General features: G+C 40.7%; 1 protein-coding gene across 1 annotated transcript; it reads right to left on the reverse strand.

The window, feature by feature from the left end:
• Nucleotides 1-536: 536 nt before the first annotated feature.
• Nucleotides 537-1,255, reverse strand: LOC147430481 (zinc finger (C2H2 type) family protein). The gene has a single exon (XM_086493110.1). It carries the CDS (start codon nucleotides 1,204-1,206, stop codon nucleotides 832-834), a length of 375 nt encoding a protein of 124 aa, XP_086349236.1. The 5' UTR covers nucleotides 1,207-1,255; the 3' UTR covers nucleotides 537-831.
• Nucleotides 1,256-25,887: the final 24,632 nt, after the last annotated feature.

Below are 25,887 nucleotides of genomic sequence, written 5' to 3' on the forward strand. Positions count from 1 at the left end.
CAGCCCCTAAGAGAAGCCTCGTCACATTTGTGTGTGTTTGCCAATGCACAATCACAAGAGGCACAATTCCCCAGTCCATTTTAAACAAGCTTCAACTATTATACTGACAGGCAGATACAACATGATTTAAGACCATGTAATAAGCTCCACCTCTTATTGTGCCTTTTCAGGCACCTAAAGAATATCAGAGACAAAGGTGGAGACAAACTTTTGCAGAAGAGTCCATTAGTGACATTGACGCTTATAACAAGGCTCCTCTTATAAATCAGTGAATGTTCTAGCAATGACAAGCTAAAGGCCTAAGCAATACCCAGAGGAAAGGTGATATAGAGTATGCTTGCTTGACAGCAAGAGACAGGTCGAGGCAGTGCAAGACAGAGGCAATGTGCTGGGGCAATTTCCAAGATAACCAGAACTTGCACGCAAATCCTCTCTCTCTCTCTCTCTCTCTCTCTCTCTCTCCAAACAAAGTAGAAACGAAAACATAAAATGCTTGGAAAAGTATTAATTCAAAACATGTACCAAAATGAGCAAGATTTGCCTCAAATTTGAGAGATTCTGCTAAAATCTTCCATTTCACACTGAATTTTCCAGCTCGACGATTTGGAGTTCAATCTATCAATTGTTGATATTCCATGTTAATCACAAATTGTAAACAGAAACACCACATGGGAGGACAAACTTTGTTGCACGCCTTGGCCCAATACAAAATCTCCACAGGCAGGCACACAATGATCATGTGGAAAAAGTTGCAGACCTTATGTTGATAAGATAATGTACAAAGAAGCATTTTGACAGGATTGATGCATCATCCATCTTTCATGAGCAAGCTTAAAGCCCCATAGTCACATCTTTCATGTGCAAGCTAGGACCATTGTCAGGTTTGCCCATACCTGCTGCTAGGTCAGCGTCCAATTGAGAATGGGGAGCATCGCCCTGCATCATCTTCACCTTCTTCTTGTGGCGCTTGGTCTTGAAGTGGTCATCCCTCACTCCTGCCGAAGCAAAGTAGCGGTCGCAATGCAGACAATAGAACTGTCCCATGCCCGGCAGGTCCTCGCTCAAGGGAAGGGTTTTGACGACAGCGCCTACAGAAAGCTCCTGGTAGATCATATCCACGCCCTTCGAAAGGAACTTGGCCCGCCTTGCAGACTTGTGCGACAGGCCCTTCTTCTTGCTGTTCTTGTGATTAGGGCAGCGCCCCATCTTCCTTCCAGACTAAACTTCCAGCGCTCTGCTAGGTAAACTCTTCAGAAGAGCAAAGGGAAAATTACCAAAATACCCTTGTATCTATTTTGGTTGGATTGTTCAAGATTTTCTATTCTTTATTCCTTCTTGACAATTGAGATACGTTTTGGAGTGCTTAGTATGTAACTTGTGCCAAATTACCTCTCAGAAAAAAGGTAATCATGTCTAAAAATCTCCAAAGCGTACATAGCCAACTCAAATTCTAGTTTTAGCATCTTGTATTGATAGACGATCGGTCTTCTTGTGAAAAGCTACAAATCTTTTTATATTTGGAGGTATTTAATCTCACAACCTCGGGTATTTTAGGAATTTTGGAAAATTTTAAGGGCATTTTGGGAATTTATGACAAAATATTGGGGGGTACTTTGGGAAGTTTTGAAATGTGATGGGGTACTTTGGGAATTTCCACAAAGTAGAGGGGTATATTGGTAATTTTCCCAAGAAGAAATTAGGAAAGTGATGGCAAGGGTGAATGTTATAATATATTTATATTTATAAAGTAGTTTGCCTGATTACTTTAAGGAGACATAGGTACTCTTCACAAGAGCAAATTAGGGGAGCGATAGTGTTAGGCCAAGGGTGAATATATACTTATAAAGCAATTTTCCATAATTACTTTGTAGCAATGAACGATTCAATTCAAGTCACATACATGAAGTAAATCACCATCGAATATGCTTCAATAGAAAATAGTAATGTACCTCTATTTTATGTCAAAAATTGATCTCAAAAGGCATGTATACATAAGTAATCAACCGTCCAAAACTTTGCAAGAATGGGAAATTAGAAGTCATGAGATATCCATAGCAATAGAAATTAGAAGTCACTAGTTATACATAGCAGTAAAAATCTTATGGACATGGGTTCAAAGGATCATGTAGTACGTGTTCATGTTTCGTTTCCCAAAAAACCCATACGTATGTATGGCGAGGAGGTGGCACTGTCCTCACCCAGTTACTAAAAATCATAGGGAACATTCACTTCCTCCATATATATGTTTCCTCCTCCAATGTTGAAGGGTTACGATATGCTTCTTCTCCAATGTTAGAGAGTCATGTTTGCTTTTCCTCCAATATAGAAAGGTCACCTGTTTTGGATTTACAATAGATTGGGAGGAATTCATGACCTTCCACGATAGCTCACAAAACGCACCAATTGGACCAAGTCTTCTGATTAGTTATCGAAGACTCGCTTGTCATGAGTCTAGTTCTCTACTTGTGGTGCATGTTTATTGTACTAGTCATCATGCTCTACCTGATCAATCCACATTGATCAATCATCGAAGATCTCGCTCTACATGAGTCATGTTCTCTACTTGTAGTGCATGTTTATTGACTAGCCATTATGATATACCTAATTAGTCCATGTTGTTGTGTAATTATTCCTCAACCATAAGCATCAATGTTCATTTGTTCACTGAGTGGCTCAACAAAAGAAAGATCTGAAGGAGTACGAGCGGAAGTGCGACGCGAGAGAGAGTGCGAGAAGAAGAGCACGACGATATGGTGAACTCGCTCTACTGTAATGTGTAGAGCATAGTGAGTTCTTATTAGGTTTTTACAAAAGAATATGTGTACATACCTGGCGGCCTGCCCACTTACCTGGGCGACCACATTGGGCTTTATACCCCAACAACCTCCCACTTAAAGTCCAATGTGGTACTTTAAGTGTGAGAGAAGCTACTATACAAGCTAATATACAAGAGATGTAGAGAAGTGATGTACTACCCTACACCTAACTGCTTGCGAAAATGCGCAAAGCTCTCTGAGGGAAGTCCTTTTGTAAGTAGATCAGCAGGATTTTCTGTGGTGTGAACTTTGACAAGCTGAAGTTGCTTATCCTCGAGCATTTCCCTGATGAAATGATACTTCACATCCACATGCTTTGTCTTTGAGTGATAAACTGGATTGCGAGCCAATTGTATAGCACTTTGACTACCACAATATAACACAGGCATCTCTTCTTTGATTCCCAAATCTGTTACTAGTCGATTAAGCCAAATTGATTCTTTGTATGCCTCTGATGTTGCAACATATTCAGCCTCTGTAGTAGACTGAGTAACACAATCTTGTAATCTAGAACGCCATGATACTGCTCCACCAGCCAATGTAAAGACATACCCTGACGTAGACCTTCGGTTGTCTAAGTCACCTGCATAATCTGAGTTTGTAAAACCCTTTACACTTAGCTCCTGACTCCCATAGCATATACGCATACTCTTTGTAGCTTTCAGGTATCTCAATATTCCTTTCACTGCCTCCCAATGTTTCTTGCCTGGGTTTGACATGTATCGACTTACTACTCCCACTGCAAATGCAATGTCTGGGCGAGTAGCAATCATTGCATACATCAAACTACCCACTGCAGACGCATATGGAATCTGATCCATTTCAGCCTGTTCTTCCTCAGACACAGGACAATCTTGTTTGCTAAGTTTCACATATGTTGGCAATGGAACACTCAATGCCTTTCCCTTCTCCATATTGAAACGTTGCAAAACCTTGTCAATATACTCTGTTTGAGATAACCAAATCAACTTCTTTGATCTGTCTCTCTCAATGCGCATACCAAGTATATGACTTGCCTCACCCATGTCTTTCATGTCAAACGATTTTGCCATCTTTGACTTCAAAGCTGAAATTTCTTCCAAGTGCTTGCCAGCGTCATCCACATACAAAATAAGGATCAGCCAACTGCCATCCTTAGCCTTCTTTGTATATAGACAGTGATCGAACTCACTACATTTGTAGCCTTGAGAAAGCATAAACTTGTGGAATTTATGGTACCATGCCCTCGGTGATTGTTTTAAGCCATAAAGACTCTTTAACAACTGGCATACCCAATCTTCCTTGCCTTTCTCAACAAACCCTTCTGGCTGCTGCATGTAAATTTCCATATCTAAATCACCATGCAAGAACGTTGTCTTGACATCCATTTGGTGCAACACCAAATCTAATATGGCAACCAATGCAAGAAAGCATCTCAATGTAGTCATCTTGACCACCGGAGAGAAGACTTCATCAAAGTCAATGCCTTGTTCTTGCTTAAAGCCCTTGGCAACAAGCCTTGCTTTGTACTTTGGCTGACTATCATGAGCGGTGATCTTATACATGTAAACCCATTTACAAGGTAGAGCCTTTTTGCCCCGTGGTAATTTAACTAGCTTCCATGTTTGGTTTTTATGCAGAGCTGTCATCTCTGACTGCATGGCCAATTGCCGATTCCCGGAGTCCTTCATTTGCACTGCTTCCTTGTAACACGAAGGCTCATTGCAATCAATCAACATGACATAGTTCATAGATGGAACAAACCTATCAGGAGGTCGCGTGACACGTCCAGATCTACGCACAATAGGTGGCTCAGGCTCAGCCACAACCTGTGGTTCCAATCTATCATGTCCTTGCTCCTCTTGAGCCCTGACATTTTGTCTTGCACGTGTAGGTCCATCTTCTTGGAAGACAACTCTTCTAATCTCCTCAACCCTCTCTAGTTTAGAATGATATTTGGATTCATTAAAGTGAACATCATTGTTGCGGACAACCTTTCTGGATTCGGGATCCCAAAGTCTGTACCCCATCTCACCAGAATTACCATAGCCTAGAAAGATGCACTTTCTACTCTTTGGCTCAAGTTTGTTCCTAAATTCCTTTGGAACGTGAGTATATGCCTCACAGCCAAAGACTCTGAGATGCTTCTATGAGGGCATTTTGCCTGACCATACCATCTCTGGCACTGAATCCTTCTGCAAAACCTTGCTAGGAGATCTATTTACAAGATGAACAGTTGTTGATACAGCTTCAGCCCAATACCCATTTGGCAGTTGTGCATTAGACAACATACTTCTGACCTTCTCTTGTATGGTCCTATTCATCCTCTCAGCAACACCATTCTGAAGAGGATTGTAAGGAGCAGTAAGTTCACGTTTTATACCTTTTGACTCACAAAAGTCCCGAAAGGCCTTTGAAACATACTCTCCACCATTGTCAGTGCGTAAGCATTTAAGCTTCTTGCCACTCTGATTCTCCACAAGTGTCACAAACGTTTTGAAAACACTAAACGCTTCATCCTTGTGCTTGACAAAGTAAACCCATACTTTCCTCGAGTAATCATCTATAAATGTCATAAAGTAAGAAGCTCCCCCTAGGGATAGGTTAGGCATAGGTCCACACAAATCACTATGAACAAGTGACAACTGTGTATCTCTTCTACTGCTTCTATGCTTATGTGGCTACTGTGTTTGCTTACCATACAGACAATGTTCACAGAATTCAAAATCATTAAATGAAAAGCCAGGCAAATAACCAGAACGAGACAAGATTTCCATTCCCTTCTTGGACATATGTCCTAACCGGCTATGCCACAAAGAAACGTTCGGCTGCTCAGTTACATTGATTACATTTTTAGAGACATTTGATACATAAATCATGTAAAGTCCTCCAGACTTTACTCCATGTGCTACTGTCATAGAACCCTTGGATATCTTCCACATGTTCTGTCCAAAAATGGTGACATAGCCAGCATCATCAAGTAAACCTGTGGTGATCAAGCTCTTTGTAATTGCGGGAACATGTCTCACATTCTTCAGCGTGAAAGAAGAGCCATTCTGAAACTTCAATTGAACATCTCCAACACCTAAGATCTCACATGTCTGCCCATTGCCTAGCCGAACATGATCTTTAGTGGGCACATAAGAGGTAAACCACTCCTTGTTTGGAGACACATGAAGTGATGCCCCTGAGTCTATAATCCAGTCACTCAGTGCATTTCCATCAGATGCTGTAAGAAGAGCTGAGTCCATTGTATTCTTCAAGAAGTAGATGTCTCCTGACACTAGAATGTCATCCTCTGCAACAGTGTTTGTCACATTTATTTCTTGAATCTTCACTGAGGACTTGTTCTTCTCACCATGGTCTTCAGCTTTCTCTTTGCCTTTTTCTGCTTTCCATTCTCTGCAGTCTCTTTTCATGTGACCCTTCTTGCCACAATGGTAGCATTCTATGTCACTCTTGCCTTTAGCACTGCGGGACTTGCTACGAGACTGATTCCTCTTTCCACCTTTGTACTTTTCTTTGGTCCTTCCCCTGACAACTAAGGCTGTTCCTTTGCCTTTGTCCATTGTCTTTCTATTGGTTTCTTCAGTAAGCAGACTTCCTTCTACACCTGCTATGTTCAAACCATCTGGAGGTGCAGAATTACTCAAAGCTGTGCGAAAAGTGTCCCAACTTTCCGGCAATGTGATCAACAGGAACATAGCTCTAACAGGTTCATCAAACTTGACACCTTGAGCTGACAACTAACTGTAGATTGTGTTGAATTAATTCAGATGATTGGACATAGGTGTCCCTTCTTTCATCTTCAAGTCAACAAGCTTCTTAAGCCAGTATACCTGTTGTTAAGTATGCAGCCTGATTTACCCTTGTAATTTTCTGTGGTAAAAGCGCACATTTGTAAGGCCCCCATTATGAGGAAACAAGAATCAGGGGCAACTTTAAAGGCCTCGGGGGCGGAGGCCCCCGAGATTATTTTTTCGTCGGAATATTATGGTCGGACGGTGGCCGGAAAGTGGTCGTAAAACAACCAGTCAGTTGGCCGGTGGCCGATAGTCAATGGCCGATGGCCGGTGGTCGGAAGTCAATGGCCGGTGGCCGGTGGTCGTAAGTCAATGGCTGGTGGCCGGTGGCCGAATTCAAAAGCGGACTTGTCTTCTCAAGGGCGGCCACACATGGGCGGATTGGAGGGTCCGATTTGGACTTATTCGCACAAGGGCGGCTACACATGGCTGTCTCTCATAAGAGAGGGCAGCCCTTTTGGCCTATAAAAGGAGGCTATTTCTACACACATTTCATAGTGTGAAGTTGATGCAACAAGGTGAGTGTGAGGTGGTGAGAGTGAAGCAAGGCGGGAGCTCCATTAAGGGTATAATCCCTTTGTAAACTACTTCTTGTTTTGAAGTACTAAAGCCATTGAGTGGCTGCTTTCCCGTGGACGTAGCCCACATTGGGTGAACCACGTATATCGTGTGTACTCTCTCTCTCTCTCTACTCTATAATCTCGTGTATATAAATCTGTGTCTCTCCATTAAGTAATCTACTCAATTATCTATTTAGCTACGTCTTATTTCCTAACAACTGGTATCAGAGCAAGGTTTACTCGTAGCTAAATTATCTCAAGGAAAGGATTCCTAGAATTGAGTGGGAGTTATGGCGGAGGAAGGGAAGCTCAAGATTGAGAAGTTCAACGGCAAAAACTACCAACATTGGAAGATGCAGATTGAAGACTATCTCTACCAGAAGGACCTCTATTTGCCACTAGGCGGTCTTGCGAGGAAGCCCGCAACAATGGCAGATGAAGCATGGATTGTCCTTGATCGAAAGGCACTGGGAACAATCCGGTTAAGCTTGGCGTCAACGGTGGCCTTCAATGTTTCGGAGATGAAGACCACGGAGGACTTGATGAAGTCACTTGACGACTTCTACGAGAAACCATCGGCATCCAATAAGGTATTTCTTATGAAGCGCTTGTTCAATCTAAAGATGGCAGAGAATGGTTCAGTTGCAGAACACCTAAATGACTAACACAAACATAAGTCAACTTCGATAAGGGAAAATCAATTTCGATGACGAAGTGCGAGCTCTCCTTATACTGTCATCTCTACCGGATAGTTGGGACAGCCTTGTGATGGCTGTAAGTAATTCTATCTCAGGCACAAATACTCTTAAGTTTGATGATGTTGTGGGTGTTCTCCTAAGCGAGGAAATGCGAAGGAGAAGCACAGGAGAATCATCAAGTGTTGCACTATCAGTGGAAACAAGAGGAAGGCTTAAGGAGAGGTTCAAAAACCAAAAGGGTCGTGATCGCTCAAGGCGGAGCAAGTCACGCACAAATTCAGTTCTTGAATGTTGGAACTGCGGCAAGAAGGGCCACGTCAAGAAGGATTGTTGGTCCAAGAAGAAGAAGGAGACAGAGTCTCAAGACAACAAGCCAACATCGGAGGCCAATGTGGCAGGTAAAGTAGAGCAAGATGCTCTAATTCTCTCATTAAACAATGTGTCTAATTCCTGGATAGTAGATTCCGGGGCTTCATTCCATGCGACACCACACAAGAAACATTTCCAAGACTACACCAAAGGTAATTTTGGGTATGTATACTTGGGAGATGATGAAGCTTGTGAGATTGTCGGCAAAGGTACAGTTTCTGTCAAAACTGCTAACGGAAATGAATGGAAGCTTAAAGATGTTAGGCATGTTCCTTCTCTTCGCAAAAATTTGATCTCTACAGGACAATTGGACAATGAAGGTCACAACATTGCATTCGGAAACAAACGGTGGAAGATCTCAAAGGGATCTTTGGTGGTTTCCAAGGGTGAAAAAGTCGGTACACTTTACTTGTGTACTATTAGCACGCAACCTTCAGCTTGTGCAGCAACTACAGAAGTTGACAGTGCGGTGTGGCACTACCGACTTGGGCATATGAGTGCCAAAGGAATGCAAATTCTTCAAACAAAGAAGCTTCTACCAGGTTTGAAAGAAGTGGACTTAGAGTTCTGTGAAGATTGTGTTTATGGTAAACAAAAGAGGGTAAAATTTAAAAAATCAGGATATGAAAGAAAAAATAAAAAACTTGAGTTGGTTCATTCTGATGTTTGGGGTCCTGCAAGTACACCATCACTTGGTGGCTCATTGTACTATGTAACATTCATAGAAGATGCGACTAGAAAAACATGGGTTTATGTCATGAAGAATAAATCCGATGTATTTTCCATATTTCAAAGGTGGAAAGCCTTTGTGGAGAATGAAACAGGTACCAAGGTTAAATGCCTCAGATCCGACAATGGAGGCGAATATTGCAGCCAATCTTTTGAAAGCTTTTGTGCTAGCAATGGCATTCGAAGGCAAAGGACAACCCCAAGGACACCTCAACAAAATGGGATTTTGGAAAGGATGAACAGGACAATCATGGAACGAGCACGAAGCATGCGGCTACATGCAGGCCTACCGCCTGAGCTTTGGGCGGAAGCTGTAAGTACGTCTGTGTACTTAATCAATCGGTCACCCTCAACGGCATTGGATGGGGGAGTTCCAGAAGAGGCATGGACAGGTAAACCGGTGAATTATGCATTTCTCAAAGTGTTTGGGTGTGAGGCTTTCATGCACATAGATAGAAGCCTAAGATCAAAGTTAGATGCAAAGTCCAAAAAGTGTTTCTTCATTGGCTATGGAGAAGGAGACTTTGGGTATCGCCTATGGAATCCTGAAGATGGTAAAATCTTAAGGAGTAGGGATGTAATTTTTAATGAACAAAATATGTACAAAGATTACTTGGAAAGAAAACAAACAAAAGAAACAGGTGATGAGTACATGGAGCTTGAGGACGGTGAAGACTCAAGGACTGCAAACGGTGACAATGTGCAACAACGTCAACCAAATGAGGAGCCTCAACCTATTCCCCGAAGATCTACAAGAGCAAGTAGACCTCCAGAAAGGTTTGTTCCTTCCTTCAACCATCTCTTGATCTCAGATTCTGGAGAGTCGGAATCATATGAAGAAGCTATGCAACATGAATCCAAAGAAGAATGGACAAAGAGCATGCAAGTGGAGATGGACTCACTACATCGCAACCAAACATGGGAGTTGGTTGAGTTGCCTAAAGGTAAGCGGGCACTTCAAAACAAATGGGTGTACAAGCTAAAGGAAGAAGAAGGTGGGAAGAAAAGGTACAAGTCTAGGCTTGTGGTAAAAGGTTTTTCTCAAAAGAAAGGTATTGACTTCAATGAAATATTTTCTCCTGTTGTAAAAATGAACTCAATTAGGCTTGTCTTAATCCTCCGTGACCTACAAGAATCTTTCCAAAAGATTAAGGAGGCTATATCCATCTCTCAGAAAAGGCAAAAGGTTGTTTGCTGATAAGCACAGAAGGGCCTTAACGTTCAAAGAAAATGATTGGGTCTTACTCAAGTTAATGACGGGAAAAAATTATACAGGCCACCAAAAGTATTATGCTAAACTAGCAAAAAGATACTATGGTCCTTCTCAAATCTTGAAACCAATCAATGACATGGATTATCAACTCAAGTTGCCCAATCATTGGCTCATACACAATTCTTTTCATGTGAGCCTACTTAAGCTCTACAAAAGAGAGTCACCAAGAGAACCAATTATTGAAGACCCACCAGAGATCAAAGATCAAGAAGAAGTGCTACAACCCGAAGCTATCCTTCAGCATGAGGACAAGGTACTACGACATGGTAAGATTATCTAACGGTATCTTATATTAAGTTCAAAAATTATCCTTTTGAAGTGCTAGATGGATGCAAGGAATAAAGTTTAAGGATAGTATGAACCTTGTCAATGCTTACGATGCTACATTATAGTAAGCAAATGTAAATGTTTCTTTTTAATGATCAATGTTTTTGTCTTATAAGACTAGTTCTCTTTTTCTTGCGCACAAATCTTTTTTCTTGTGCACAAGCTTAAGTAGTATGCATGCTTAGAATCATGTTTGTGTTGACGACATCTCTCAAACACCAAGTAGAAATTGTTGCTCTACTTTGGAATTTTGATATGGACTAAAGAGCAGACATGCTTGCGACAGCTAAGTCTCCCAAGCTCCAAATGGATTATTCTCTTGGAATAATGTTGTAGGGGAAAAAGGGATCCTCTACCTGCTAAGAAACATTGACTGATGACTAAGGCTTGATCTCTTCTACCGCATAGTCGAGGACGACTATGATTTCAAGAGAGAGGTAATGTTATAATTTCTAATATCTAACCAACCCAAATGATTTTTTCATATTTAATCGGATCATTAAATGTGGGAGAATAAACACGAATAAGGGTTAGAATATAGACATGGTGCTTATTGATCTATCTCAACACGGGGCCAAAGTCAAAGGGTCCAAATGAGAGATGGCCTGTCAAAGAGCAATGCTAGAATGGAGTTTAAAGACCTTGGGGTTAGCTTCATTCAAGACCTCCAAAGGTTAGTGTTAAAAGTCCTTAGTCCTTAGGAAAGCTAGGGCTGTGCTTGAGGTGGGAATCCGGCCCAAGCTTGAGGTGCTTGTCGTGCTTACTAAGGTGCTCTAGGTGCTTGTCGTGCTTGCTGACTAAGGTGCTTGAGGTGCAATGACTAAGGTGCTTAAGGTTCTTGCTCACTAAGGTGCTTGAGGGGCTTAAGGTGTTCCAAAATTAAACTAAGATCGCTACTTATTGGGGGCCGAGCCCTAATTGTAGGGACATGAGGAGAACACACACACCCTCACACAAGGCAAGCCTAGTCTAAAGAAGCAACAAGGACACATGTCAAATTTCTCTCCATGTTGCCCTCCTAAGGTACCTAAAGCCTATTGGTTGGCCTCTTAAGGGGTTTAGTGAGATTTTAGTTATCCTTTTGGAGGGTGGACCAACTCCACATAAATCCAGTCCTCAACTGTTGTGAAGTTCTCTAATTCTCTCTCTTGCAAAAGTATTTCTCATGACAAGTTAATTAATTATAATGGTTATGTTGCTACCGCTAATTAAGTTCACCCTCTATGTTCTCAAAGTGAGTCTCATAAAAATGTTCACTTTAGTTCTCTTAATTTCGCTATTCTCAAAGTTCATAGGCCATTTCCATTACAAAAGCATCTATTGTTCCACTCTTCTTTGAATCAAATTGTTTGAATACCACTAGCATGTGGCTATACCTTTTCTTGATAGTTAATTTTAAGCTTACGGAGTTTACTCTCTCCTCAACTAAAGGGGCATTTGCTCATTTTTCATACCTTCTCTCATGTGGACCACAATCTCCATCATCATTTTGATCATGTTTATTTTGATCTCCATTATCAACTCTTCTACAACTTTTACCATCGTATTGATTATCACATTCAACAACGATGCTTTCCATCAGTCCTTCGATCACCATCCCTTTGGCTATGGGAAAAATTAAATTCATCCTCTTTGTCATCGTCTCTTTGTCTTTCATACATTCTTTCATGTCTTCCACGGTCTCCATCATCATATCAATCATGTCTATTGTGATCTCCATCACCATCTCTTTTGCGACTTTTGCCATTGTGTCGACTGAGGCTTACACACACGAGCTCAAAAAGTGAGTTTTTGGATGCAATGATGCTCCCCCCATTTGCTTCAACGTCAGCTCTAGCACCTCCATTTCCAGCAGTGCCATTTCCACCTTTCTCGTGAGAGCGAGCTTCTCAACATCCGATTTGGTTTGCATTTCATAGTTTAGCACTACTCTTTAACATCTAATTTTAGAGTCCTCTCTCCCATTGACATAGATAGCTTACATTATAGAGTTCACCAAAAGGCTATTAGGAAATCATGGTAATAAGTGTGTCTCAAAATAGACAATGGAAGCAGGTGCTCCACAACACTATATACCACGGGATTTTAATAATTACTCTATCAAGTGAGATCGACGATGCACGATGGTTTGGATTGGTTTGAAAAAAGCTAGTGAGTTGACCTGCCATACACACACTCTAGTTTCAAACTGAGTACTTTGCTTGGCAACCCACTACTCTAACTATGTGCCCACATGTCACATTGTTAGAGTAGCCCACATGGCACTCTAGTTTCAAACTGAGTACTTTGCTTGGCAGCCCACTACTCTAACAATGTGCCCACATGGCAATCCTTGTCCCCCAAGCCACTTCACTTCCCTATAAAGTTAACTCAGACATGAAAGACAAGGGAAAAGTAAACTCGGACAAAAAAAGTAAACCTTGATAAATAGAACGGTATTTGTGCTTGGTGAGAAGTGTGCCTCACTTCAGTGGCCATCCCACCACCTAGATATAATTCAATACCCTGTGGTATTTAGTGTTGAGGGTGGGCACTATCTTTTGAAACAAGGGCATTTTGCCAACATGGATGGATGGAGAGAGAGAGAGAGAGAAAGAGAGAGAGAGAGAGTTTTGTTTTTCTAAAAGAAGCCTTAGAGAAGTGTTGAGTTAGGCATACTTTCAATGTTTTAAGCGATGATTGAGACTTACCTCATATGTTATTTTGGTTTTAAGGATCAGATGGATATTTTTATTTCACCTTTCATTTCACTTCCTCGCATGGCTTGACTTCTCTTGCATTCTATTATTTTAGAATGCTAAAGTGAATCTTTACCTTGCATAATTATAGTAAGTTTGTACATATACATGTACACACACACACACACACATACACAAAATATACACATACACAACATAAATAAATAGATATATAATATATTCTATTGAGTTCTTTATATATATATATATATATATATGAGAAAACCATGGAAAAGAGAAGAAAAACCGGTGCATTAATGATGTCAAAACTTAGTTTAAAATCCTACAAATTTCAAAAAAATTGTTAGTATATTTGATTTTCTATTTTGCGAAGAGAACACTCCATTGCTTAACAAAAGAGACATTCTCGAAAATGCTTCACCTTATATAATTCTAGTTACACTCAACCTAATAATTTTTATCACTTTCTTATTGTTTTAGAAAGTCATCATGACCCTTTCACTTGTTATTTTTGTGGCATCTTAGAAAAGAAAACCCATTGTTCATGAGCTAAAAAAAAATGCTGCATCCGCACTACCTTTTTAAAGGTAGTGAGAACAAAGATAAGGAGAGTAAAACAAGATATCAAACATTAGCTAAATGTGTTTACACATTGACTATACCTGACACATAAAGTATACATGACACGCACCTTTCAAAAGGAATCAATTTGTGAACCATCTGAAAACTAACTAGCATATGTAAGTGTGACAAACGATGGCGTGAGCTATGTTGTCACGGATATGGTGTGAAGTATGCAAGGTGTGTGAATGGTATGTGATCCTATGTGTGTGAACATGGTGAACTATGTATGAACTATAGCAGAAGGGCTGATCCAGGCTGGAGATCTGAGTGAGCGTTGGTGGTCCAAGTAACCTTTCTTGTTGTAAGTTGTGCAGGTGTTCCCTTGCCTTTGGCGAGGTGTGTGCTAGTCCAAGCTCACGGCCACGAGCTTCAAAGTGGGCTCGTACATGCCTTGCTTTTGTTTGTGCTTAGTAAGCACTCATCATTTTTTTGTTTCTGCGCCTATTATCCTTCCAAGTAGTGGTGCCCCTATTATCTCAAGACAAGGTAGTGCTTCCCCCCCCCTGAGGGATCTTCATTAGGCTTAGGTTGGGAGCTCTTCAATATTTGAAGCACACCCACACACAGACCCAGGGAGAAGCAGTTAAAACCAACCAAACATATTGCATAGATAGTGCTAAACCATTTATTGACTAAGGAATGATTAAACCATAGATTTTTTGACTAAAAAATGATCAAACCATTGTTTGAACTTAGATTTCATTGGAGACAAGAACACATTAAAGCATGAAGTGGTTTGACAAAAAGGCTTCATGGGATTAAAATCGGTAAGACACTTGTATCAAACGGGGTGATGGCCTTCTGATCAGAACTTAATCTAATTAATATGTATAATTTCCTTAAAAAAATGGAGTAACTACTTACTCTTACAACCTATTATAAATATTCCACATGGATTGGAAGGGGTGATGGCCGTCTAATCATATTCCTAAAATGAATTTTAAAATAAGAATCATACTTTACATTTGATAAGGAGGGGTAATGGCCTCACTATGTGAACCTCATAACATTTTTTTTGAAAATGGATACTTGTTGTATTTAACTCTTTATGGATGATATGTATAAGTTAAATAAGGTGTTAAGTAAGGCATGCCTAACAGCTGATAGGGTTTGTTGACACATGTAAAACTTATTCAAGGCTAATGAATCTTTTGTCTTGTTTATGTGGATTCAGGTGATGACTCCATCTTTGCTTAGGATCTTTTTGGCAAGGTGAGATAGAATGCAACCTGAGTGCTCATAGCTAACAATTGATACACAAATGTCAAAGCAAAACAAAATTGATATTGTCAATCTTTCATCGAGGAACAACCTTGCTAAATCATGCAGCTTATTGAGAATCATGAGATTTCCCAATATTACAAGAGAGAGATATTGAAGGTTAGTTATCAAATGTCATCTAGCGCCAAACTCCACTTGACCGAAGAAAACTTTTACTGTCAAGTTGGCATTGTAGAAAATCTCCAAGATGGAATAAGTTTCAAAGTGAAACTTGAAATTAACTTACTCAACAATTTTCTGTAATCTATGCATTTGGCACCATCAGAGTTCGTATTCCCCTTGGTAGGGTTGGCTTATGGTTGCACCCAAATTCTTGGAGTGCAAAAAGATGGCCATGCCAAACACCTTTGTACCTAGTAGAAAGGCTAGTAATAGGCCTTGTTGTACTAACAATTGCCAAGTTTTTGTGACCTCCCTGGATCAAGGTCTATCTCCTTGAGATACTAAAGCATTTCTAGTTGACCTTGTTGTTGTAGCAAAAGTTGACCTCTTGGAAAACTCTGACAATATGAAACTCATGAAATAAAAAATTCTCAAACATGATAATTGTACTTAGTCAAGATGCTCTAGCCAATTCCTTGCATTAAATGTTACACACACACACTCTCACACACACACCTACCCAATATAATTATCTCTCTCTCTCTCTCTCTCTCTCTCTCTCTCTCTCTCTAGGCTGTGTGTGTGTGTATAAATCAAGAAAATGGTATAACCTTTCTATCACCCAAGCATGGTAGATTGGTTATGCAATTTCCCTCTTGAATAAGAGGCCTTGAGTTCAACTCTTATTGGATAGACCTTTGAAGTCTCTTGGGATAGTTTCCTATGATGTGAAAATTCTCTTCTTGTTCTTGTTGTTTTGTGTGTGTGTGTGTGTGTGTGTGTGTTTCGCACACACAAGGTAAAGAGGGAGCCGGAGTAGCACTCGACCTTGATAATCTCTCTTGACCTTAATACTCTCTCTCTCTCTCTCTCTCTCTCTCTCTCTCTCTCTCTCTCTCTCTCTCTCTCTAAATTCTTCACACACACACACACACACACACACATGCGTTCAAAGGGCGCTGTTGAGAGGAAACTGCGTTGCGGCAACGTGCTGCTTGCTTTTTTGTTGCACGGCCAAATCCTCTGCACCCATTAAGAATTGCGTGCCCGAGGGACGATGCGTGACATGTTTGCTTGTGCATTAAAAAAATAGAAAAATATAGTTTATACAATGGAAAATAAAGGGAAAGGTACATATTGTACATCAGTATTTCAAAACAAAATAAAATGAAAAGAAAGTTAAATAAAAACAAAAAAATAAAGAAACACATTGACAAACTAAAACAAAATTATATTTTAATTATGCTTATGTAAGAAAAGATAGATTCAATCAGTAGTGAAAATAATAAATCCTTATGAAGCCCTTAAACGAAAAGACTCTTTACAAATTAAAATATAAAGAAAAATCTCTCTCTCTCTCTCTCTCTCTCACACACACACACACACACACACACACACACACACACGCGCGCGCGCGCACGCACACACACACACACACACGGCAAGCCCAACCTCTACAATGAATCATGGCTTTTTGTAAGAATGCTTCCCATAGGCAAGCTCACCGTGCCAAGGGGTCATCCATGTGAATAGCACTAACATGCTTCCATGTCTTCACATATGTGCATAATCAAACATGTGGAGATGCTGAATGTTGAGGAAATTGTTTACCCTGCAATTTACAGAGATTTCATTAACGTAATCATGATCGGATGATTACGTCAATAACTTCAATATCTACACAAAAAAACCACGCGATCACGTTAATTGTTAACGTGACTTTGATTATAACCTGCAAAAACCTATAGAGCCGGTTAGCCCTCCGGGTTTTCCATTTTTTCGGGTGGGGCCACCAGGCTTTTTCATTTTCTCGGCGGGCCCGCTGGGAAAATGAAAAAGCCCGATGGGAATAATTATATATAGTAAACAGTGTGCTAACCATAGTCTTTTAGCTAGGAAAATCCTTGGAGAGTGTATCCGAGTGCCGGATATAGTCATCTCCTTGTGAATTGACCTAAGGTTATAGAGTCACAGGTCCTTTTTTTGGGCCGAATGTGATTCTTAATTCTGTAACCACTTCTAAATTTTTTTAATTCGTTTACCGAAATAAAGGTACGAAACCAAAACAACTGAAAACTTGGAGAATCATGCTCATTGCGAAGTAGCCATTGGTCCAAATGAGGGCTGTAATTGGTTTTAGAAGATGAGCATATGTAAATGACGAGTCGATAGTCAAGGGTCGGATGTCCTATACTAGTGTACCGGGCATATAAAGATTCTTGAAGTCTTGCATTTGAGTTGATTTACACTTGTCACTCCACAATATCAGAGCTATAATCCTTGATTGTGTTAAAATAGCTTTTATATATTGAATTGGTTGCGTGGGTGGGCTACAATCCTTCACTGGGTACAAGTAGTCCTCAATTGAGTGATTATATTGAATATTTATTTGCGTTAGTTCATGCATTGGTTTATACAGAGAGTGCATTATGTATTACGATAGATTATTAGTGCATGAAATGACCAATCATATATTTTCTTGCTTTCGTTTGTTTTTTGTAGCAATTGAAATTAGATGTGTCTTATTGTTTGTAAATCAAAGTGGACATATAAATAATCATTACAATAATTATTGCATAGAGAGATTCATAGCATTGTTATAGTTATTATGCCATACATAGACTACATTGCAATGTGTATGGTTGCTCACAATATAGGTGGTCGATATGTGGATTGACTAGCGTGCATTGAAAATCTTATATTCTGCATCATGGTTACTTTCATATTGAATGGTTTTTAAATTTTAATATATATTGAAAATAAGAAAAATGTTTCAAAAACTGAACATCTGGTTCTTTTGCCTTCAGTTTCAATTTAAAAACAATGGAGCAAAATGTGGGCACAAGTGGTACGAAGAAGCCAAAGAATAAAAAAGCTTCTGGCAAAGAGTGGGATAATGCTCACAACATGCGGCTGATATATGGAGTGGCAATGTAAATTTTGTCACACAACAAAATCAGGCGGTGCACCACGTATTAGGGATCATTTTCTGGGTAGCACTAAAAACAGTTGTAAGAAATGGGAACATTCTCAGCCACCTGCAGTTGCAAAGCGTTTGAGAGAAGATCTTGCCAAAAAGGGTCGCAAGAGACAACAGATATATAGCTCTATGGCTTTGAGTCAAGAGTTCCCAGAGCCAAATATTAGCTCCGCAGATCCTGTAGTGACACCAACTAACCTCGGAGAACAACCTGCACAAGGAGAGGAAATTCCAGACAGTGTTCCTTTTAAACGTCACAATGAAGGTGGACTTTAAGTCAAATGTGTCAAAAATAATTACATCAAAGCTTTCGAGGTGCAGTCTCTAGAAGAAGCACAAACTACACTCGCCAAAGAAATATTCTTTACTGGAACTGCTTTGGTCATGGTAGACAACAATCATTGAAAGGCTGCTTGGAAGAAAATCGGTGAGTTTGGTCCAGGATTTTCAGCTCCTTATTACACGATAAGAAATGTTTTCTTGGACAAATGCTACATCAAAGTCAAAGAGCGTGTTGGCAAAATAATACTTGGGAATATTTCTCTTTCAGGATGTACGATTGTGAGTGATGGCTGGTCAAATGTTCAGAGAAAGACCGCTAATCAATGTAATGCTGGTTTGTCCAAGGAAGAAACGTTTATAAAAGCAATTCATAGTTCTGGTGCAATTAAAAGTGGCAAATACATTTTTGAGGTCTTGATTAATGTAATTAAAGAAATTGGTGCTGAACATGTCGTTCAAGAAGTCATGGACAACACAAAGAATTGTAAAAACGCCAGTAACTTAATAAAGAAGTGCTTTCCACACATTTTTGCTAGTGGTTGTAATACGTACATCTTAAACTTGGTGCTGAAAGATTGGTACACTAGCGAAGAAACCACATGGTTCACCAAAATAATTGATACAGCACGTCAGGTTGTGAAATTTATCTTGAAACGACAAAGAGTGCTCGATTTGTATCGGATGCACATGTCAGTCATGTTGAAACTTCCTGCTAAAACTCGGTTTTGCACACACTTTTATACCTTGGAATCACTTCTCCATAATAAATGCGCTATGATTGACACATTCAATTGTGCGGCCTTTGATGGATGGCAGCTTGAGCAGAAAGAAAAAGTGAAAGATAAAATTACATGTCTACGTTGTAAGACTAAGGGAACTAGTGCCTTAGAGTCCACCTCCCAACCTCCCACTATATAGCAAACTCCTAGCCCTTTTCCCTAGTTGGACTCCCTTTCCACACTGCCTAGTCCGGCCTTGCCCTTGTCTAGTCCGGCCTTGCCCTTATCCTGACATTACTCCCCCCTTAAAGAAGAGTTTTCGTCCTTGAAAACAAAAGTGGGAAACTTCCTCAGTTGATCTTTCCACTTGATTAAGGCTTGTTGACGTACATGATGATGCGTACGTAAATCATGATAGTCGAGAATTTGTTCAGGTTCATGTGGTAAGGTAGGAGGTTCAACGAAATCGACCAAAATCTGTTGGCCAATGACATTGTCGTCCCCATGTAACCGCTTACGTAAACGGCTTACATGAAACACCGAATGAATACGAGAATGTGTAGGTAGCAATAATTTGTAGGCACAATCATCTACTCGCTTGAGTATTTTGAAAGGCCCACAATATCATGGAGATAATTTAGGTGGTGGCCCAGTTTTCTGACTTTCTGAATGTTATGGCAAACGTGAAAATACTTCCTCCCCTTCCTCAAAGGTAACTTGCCGACGTTTCTCATCAGCGTACTTCTTATACCGATCCTGCACTTGTTGGACATTCTGACGAGCGATTTTTAGCATATCCATATGGTCTTTGAGAAAATCCTTAACCTGTTAAGTTTTTTGATTGCCAACCCCACCGTAACAGGTGACCTAGGTTGAAAACTATACATGAGTATGAAAGGACTAAATCCACTTGTGACATGCTTAGCAATATTGTAGGCAAACTCGAGAATAGGTAAATATTCTTCCCAGTCTGATTGTTTCTTGCTAACGTATGCACATAACATATCCTCTAGCACTTGGTTAACTTGTTCAGTCTGATCATCTGTTTCTGGATGATCGGCTGTACTGAGGTTTAGTTGTGTACCCAATCGTTTGAACACAACCCTCCAAAAATGATTGTTAAACTTGGGATCATGATCACTGACAATGTTACTTGGCAAACCATACAACTTGTATAGGTTGTCCACAAATAACTTGGCTAGTTCTAGAGTCTTAACTGTTAATTTGGTTGGAATAAACTTACATAGTTTAGTCAACCGGTCTACGACCACCCATACCGAGTCATGACCTCGTACAGTGGTTGGTAAACCCACAGTAAAATCCATAGAGATACTTTCCCATTTACCATTGGAAATCTCCAAAGGATGTAAGAGTCCTCTTGCTTCGCTCTACTTTGTTAACTTGACATTTTTGGCAATGCAAGACATAATTTTGAACAAAGCCATGTAAACCTGGCCAGTAAAACTGTTGTCATACGAGAGCATAAGTATTTCTCATACCCGGGTGCCCTACACTTGGACTATCATGACATTCATAAAAAATTTGGCACCAAATGTCTGTGTCCGTCAGTACAAAAACTCTCTCCTTATGGAGTTGGTACCCATTCTCGATGGTGAAATGCTTCCATCGTTGTAGTTCATCACTCGACAGAGGAGAACTATGTGTGGAGGTTAACGTTACGCTACCATCATTGGAGTGAGAATGATCCCTCATTTGTACATGGCTCCACACTTTCGAATATGCGTCATCATGCTCATATTTGCCCTTTAAAGAATCCAAAAATTCACTATGAAGTTTCGTGAACAAGAGAGAATTGATCTCCGACATACGACTAAGAGCGTCGGCCACCACATTGTATCGCCCTTTACGATATTGGAGCTTGGCATCATATTCCTGAAGAATCTCAGTCCACCTGGCTTTCTGACCCTTTAAATCAGTTTGTTGTGTAAACCATTTGATGCTTTCATGGTCAAACACAATCTCAAACTGAGCACCATACAAATAATGTCGCCATGTTTTTAAGATAGACACTATTGCACAGAGTTCGCGTTCATAAGCATAGTAGTTCTGCTATGCTGCATCAAGCTTCTTGCTTTCAAATGCAATTGGCCACCCGTCTTGTAACATGACTGCTCCAATAGCATGGTCGCTGGCATCCATTTCCAAAACGAATGGTTTCAAAGGATCTACAATAGCTAGTATTGGAGCTGTAGCTAATGCATCCTTGAGCGTATCGAAATTATGTTGTTGAATGGGTCCCCACTGAAAATCTTTGCCTTTTCCTTTCGGTTGGTCCATCATGGGAACAAAAATATTAGCATAGTTTTTAACGAACCTTCGATAAAAACTTGCAAATCCTAAAAAAATATGTAACTCTTCCAGATTTTTAGGAGAAGGCCACTACCGTATTGTATCCACTTTGGATTGATCCATATGTAGGCCCGTAGCTGAAATAACATGCCCAAGATAGTGAATTTATTCTTTCAAAAAATCACACTTAGATTCCTTGGCATATAGTTTATTTGTTGGTAACAATTCGAATACTTGCCTCAGATATTGTAAGTGTTCTTCTTGAAAAGCACTGTATGCTAGATTGTCATCAAGAAAAACGATGACAACTTTGTCCAAGTACGGCCTCAAGAAACTATCCATAAGTGTCATGAATGTTGCGGGCGCATTGGTTAACCCAAAGGGCATAACCAAAAACTCGTAGTGTCCAAACCTTGTTTGGAATGCAGTTTTGGGTATATCAGCAAGTCGAATGCGTACTTGGTGATATCCTGACCGCAAGTCTATTTTTGTAAAAATACGAGCGTGAGTGAGTTTGTCGAGAAACTCATCCACACGTGGCATTGGATACGTCTTCTTAACAGTAACTGCATTTAAGCCACGGTAGTCTACGCACATGCGCATACTACCGTCTTCTTTCTTCACTAATAGGATAGGAGAAGCCCATGGTGAAGAATTAGGTTGTATAAACCCTCTGCTAAGGTAGTCAGCAAGCTGACGTTCTACCTCAGCAGCTTCAGAGTAACTCATGCGGTAGGACGGTTTACTGACAGGTTTACTGCCTGCAACCACATCGATGCTATTTGCACCGATCGTGTCGGCGGTAATCCTGGTGGCAAATCATCAGGAAAAACATTGTGAAATTCCTTTAATAAAATTTTTAACTCACTAGCAATTTTTGCTTGTTAGGAAGTAGCCATTGGTGAAGAGATAAGAGAGAAGCATGCGGCGTTGAGGAATATTCAACAGATTCAATGTTAGAGAGAAAATGAGACAATGAGTAACACAATAAAACTTGATCTATTTCATTATCAGAAATGAACTGCATAAGCTCAGCTGTACATATCAATGGTGAAGAAGGTACATCCTTCTCTCCTAACAACAACACATGTGCACCATGGGATTCGAACATCAAGCTGTTGTGCTCATAGTTACGCTTCAGTGATGGTCCTAGGCTATGCAACCATTCCCTACCAAGGACCATGTCTGCCCTCTCCATGTTCATAAGCTGAAAAATCCAAGGATGTGGAGTAGCCTTGTACTTCCAACGGGACGGCTCGGACTTGAGTATCCCAGATTTTGGCATCATGTTCATTCATCATTGCTACCTTGTAGCGGTGGGTACTCAGAGTTTGAGGCAATTTGAGTTTTTTCACCAATCCATAATTGATAAAATTGTGAGTAGCACCGTCATCTACCAAGATGCGCACCTTGTGCCATTGCAGATATCCATGCATACATACTAACTCATGTGGTCCGAAGGTCTGTTTCCACATGGAAGCTGTGAGACAACATTCATGCACCACCTCAGTGTGTGTTACTTTCACTGTAAAGAATCGTGAGGAAGACTCAAGAGGCAGCAGTTGCACCGTGTGCACTGCTTTCTCCTTGCCATGAGCAACAAATTTCCCCTTGGGACAATCCTTTTTTCCATGACCGCTTCCCAAGCATTGGAAACATAATTTCTCTTTCTTAGCGTTATCAAAGTCCTCAGGAGAGAGAGGACCTCTGGACCCTTGGGTTTTTTAGATGCTTCAGAATTGGCTACTATAAATTTCCTTTTATTGTGCTCGTAATGTGTTCATGTATTACCATGTGTATTAGCAGGCACGTGATTATGATGTGATTTATTTTCATATGGATCATCATGAATATGTGCTTTTACTATGGCTTCCTCAAGTGTTTTAGGGTCTTGAGTCTTGACGTGCTTCTTAAGCTTTGGTGTCAGACCACGAATCAACCCACGTACTTGCTGAAAGGTGTCTAGTCCTTCCAACTTGAGAATAACATCCCAACAATGAGATATATGTTCAAGTAATGAAGGGTATTGGCACATGGAACACGTGTCCCAAGCCGTCCATGCATGTGCGTGTCAGCAAGACCCTTGGACTGCTACTGCATTAATTGTATCACTAACGTGGATAATTTAGTGACGTTTTCATTTAAAGGTTCAAAATTTCCTTCCATGACTGATATGCGTGTCTAAAGTGCACAAAATTCTTGAATATCAAGCAGTTCATAATCATCGTCACCCGTCGTAGCGTCGCAGGCACTCTCCGTGAGAGCATCCGTCTGCGAGCCATCACGGACAAGATTAGGCGTATTATGCTTGAAATTAAAATTCATATTGATATCTGAATCCATGGCGGCACAGTGCAGTGGAAGGAATAGCAAGAAAAATACATGATGTCGAGAAGATGTCTTGTATATGTAGGATGCACCGCAACCGGTAATTATCGATAAAGAATCCCATAGACACCGGTAAATAGCCTTGCTAATTTCGTTCATGCTCCAAGATTGAAGCGACCGAAAATTTTGTTGGTAGTCCAAGTTGCTTGAAGCGTCCGGCAATATTGTTGGTAGTCCGAGCTTTATGAAACTGTAAATTTACCCGTTGAAGGAAACCAAGGAAGTTTGACATAGTTGGCAGAAGGTTTCACAGCCAATTTTTGCGGTTCTGCACCATCATGACGTTACCACCAACATATAGTGCCTGGAAAACAATCCCGTTCGTTCATGAGCAAAAGGGGGGATCCCTGTTGTGGGTACGCACCCCTAAACCTTAAAAAAAAATTAGTTTGGCCACCAACCCTAAGGATTTGGGCGCTCATGTGTGTGGAGAAAAAATTGCAACGCCATGGTTTTCTTCACAGGCGGCACCGAGATGCAAGAGAGGCTCATTATGCCGCAGTTGTTGGTTGAATGCACCGGCCACAGAGACGGATTATCCCCAGCAGGGCCTCTTCTTTTCGAAGCTCGAGTCAAAACCAATCAGCCTCTTCCAGAAGGATGGATCCATACTGCTTCGCACTGTCATAAGCTGGCCATAACCAGACTTAGCAAAGGCAGGCGTACACTCGATGATCATGACACCAAAACCTATCATTCCCTCATGCCTTATGAAGTAGAGATGACCACCGTCCGGCGGGATCAGCTTGAGCAGGAGGCCATTTACCGACTGATTCAGAAGGAGAATGCTGGTATCGAGACTTCTCAGGCACCGTCCAAGTCAAAGGGCAAACGGAAGACGGTCCAATGGAAGGATACTGGGTAGTTCCATCTCAGAATTCAGTGGCGACTTTTCTCCTCAGCAGGCAGGTGGAGATGACATCTCTACCTTGGTCTGATGACAGCTCCACCTTGGCCTGGTGAGAGCTCCACCTTGGCCTTTTCAACTGCCTACTCGCAATCTTTGTATGGCCATTCTATCAGTGGGGTCAATCCGGAATCCCAACATCAGAACCAGACGATGGATTTTTCAGTCTCACATCAGAATCAGACAGGGGAATTTTTCACAAAATTTGGAATCTTGCCAAAATTCAAGAAAGAAGGGAAGGATGTAGACGGTTGGATAGTTCACTGTGTGGGAACGTCTTCTTAGAGGATGGGAAGCGAATTACTTAGTAGTTACTATGGTAATTACTACAGTAAACCCGAAGTGTATAAATAGGGCCCATTACATTGTAATTGGGTTGGCAATTATTATCATTTGGGTTAGCGCCTTGGCTAGACTTGTACTTGAGAATCATTGGCAGTATTGTCAGCTGGACTTTCTCTCTGTAAATCATATTCGCTGTAATCTTGATCTGTATTCCAAATCATGGAATATATTCCAGTTGTACTTACTTCTCGTCCAGTCTTGTGAATTTGAATTTGAATCTGAACATTATTTCAGTACATAAGTCTGATTCTTATTTCAGTATCCAAATTCCAGTCTAGTCTCTGATTCTTGTCCAGTCTGCTGTCTGAAATCTTCCTACACTAGTAGCTGAAATCTTCCAACACTGGAATTAGCTGTCTCAAGATATTAGCTCCAATTCCATTTTGGCGATCACAGTGGCTCGAGCTAAAGCTCATTGATTGAAAGACTCTTCTCCCAGTTCGAAGTTTTCAGCAATGGCACCAAAATCCAATCGTGGCCGAAAATCCACCATTTGTGTTGACCCCATTCCTGAGGAGTCAGGAAGAGAGTCTGACCCCAAGCAAGAGAAGATGATTGACACTGAGGCTCAAGAGGAGCATAGTCAGGCCGATGAGGCGCATGACTCACAACACTCTAGTCATTCTCGACACCGACGGGCAGAATGGGAAGCACAGAAGGCAAAGAGCTCCAAGAGTTCTCAGTCCCGGCAGAGAG

Source organism: Adiantum capillus-veneris, chromosome 21, assembly GCF_014529385.1.
Source record: "Adiantum capillus-veneris isolate H3 chromosome 21, ASM1452938v2, whole genome shotgun sequence".
Classification (NCBI taxonomy): Eukaryota; Viridiplantae; Streptophyta; class Polypodiopsida; order Polypodiales; family Pteridaceae; genus Adiantum; species Adiantum capillus-veneris.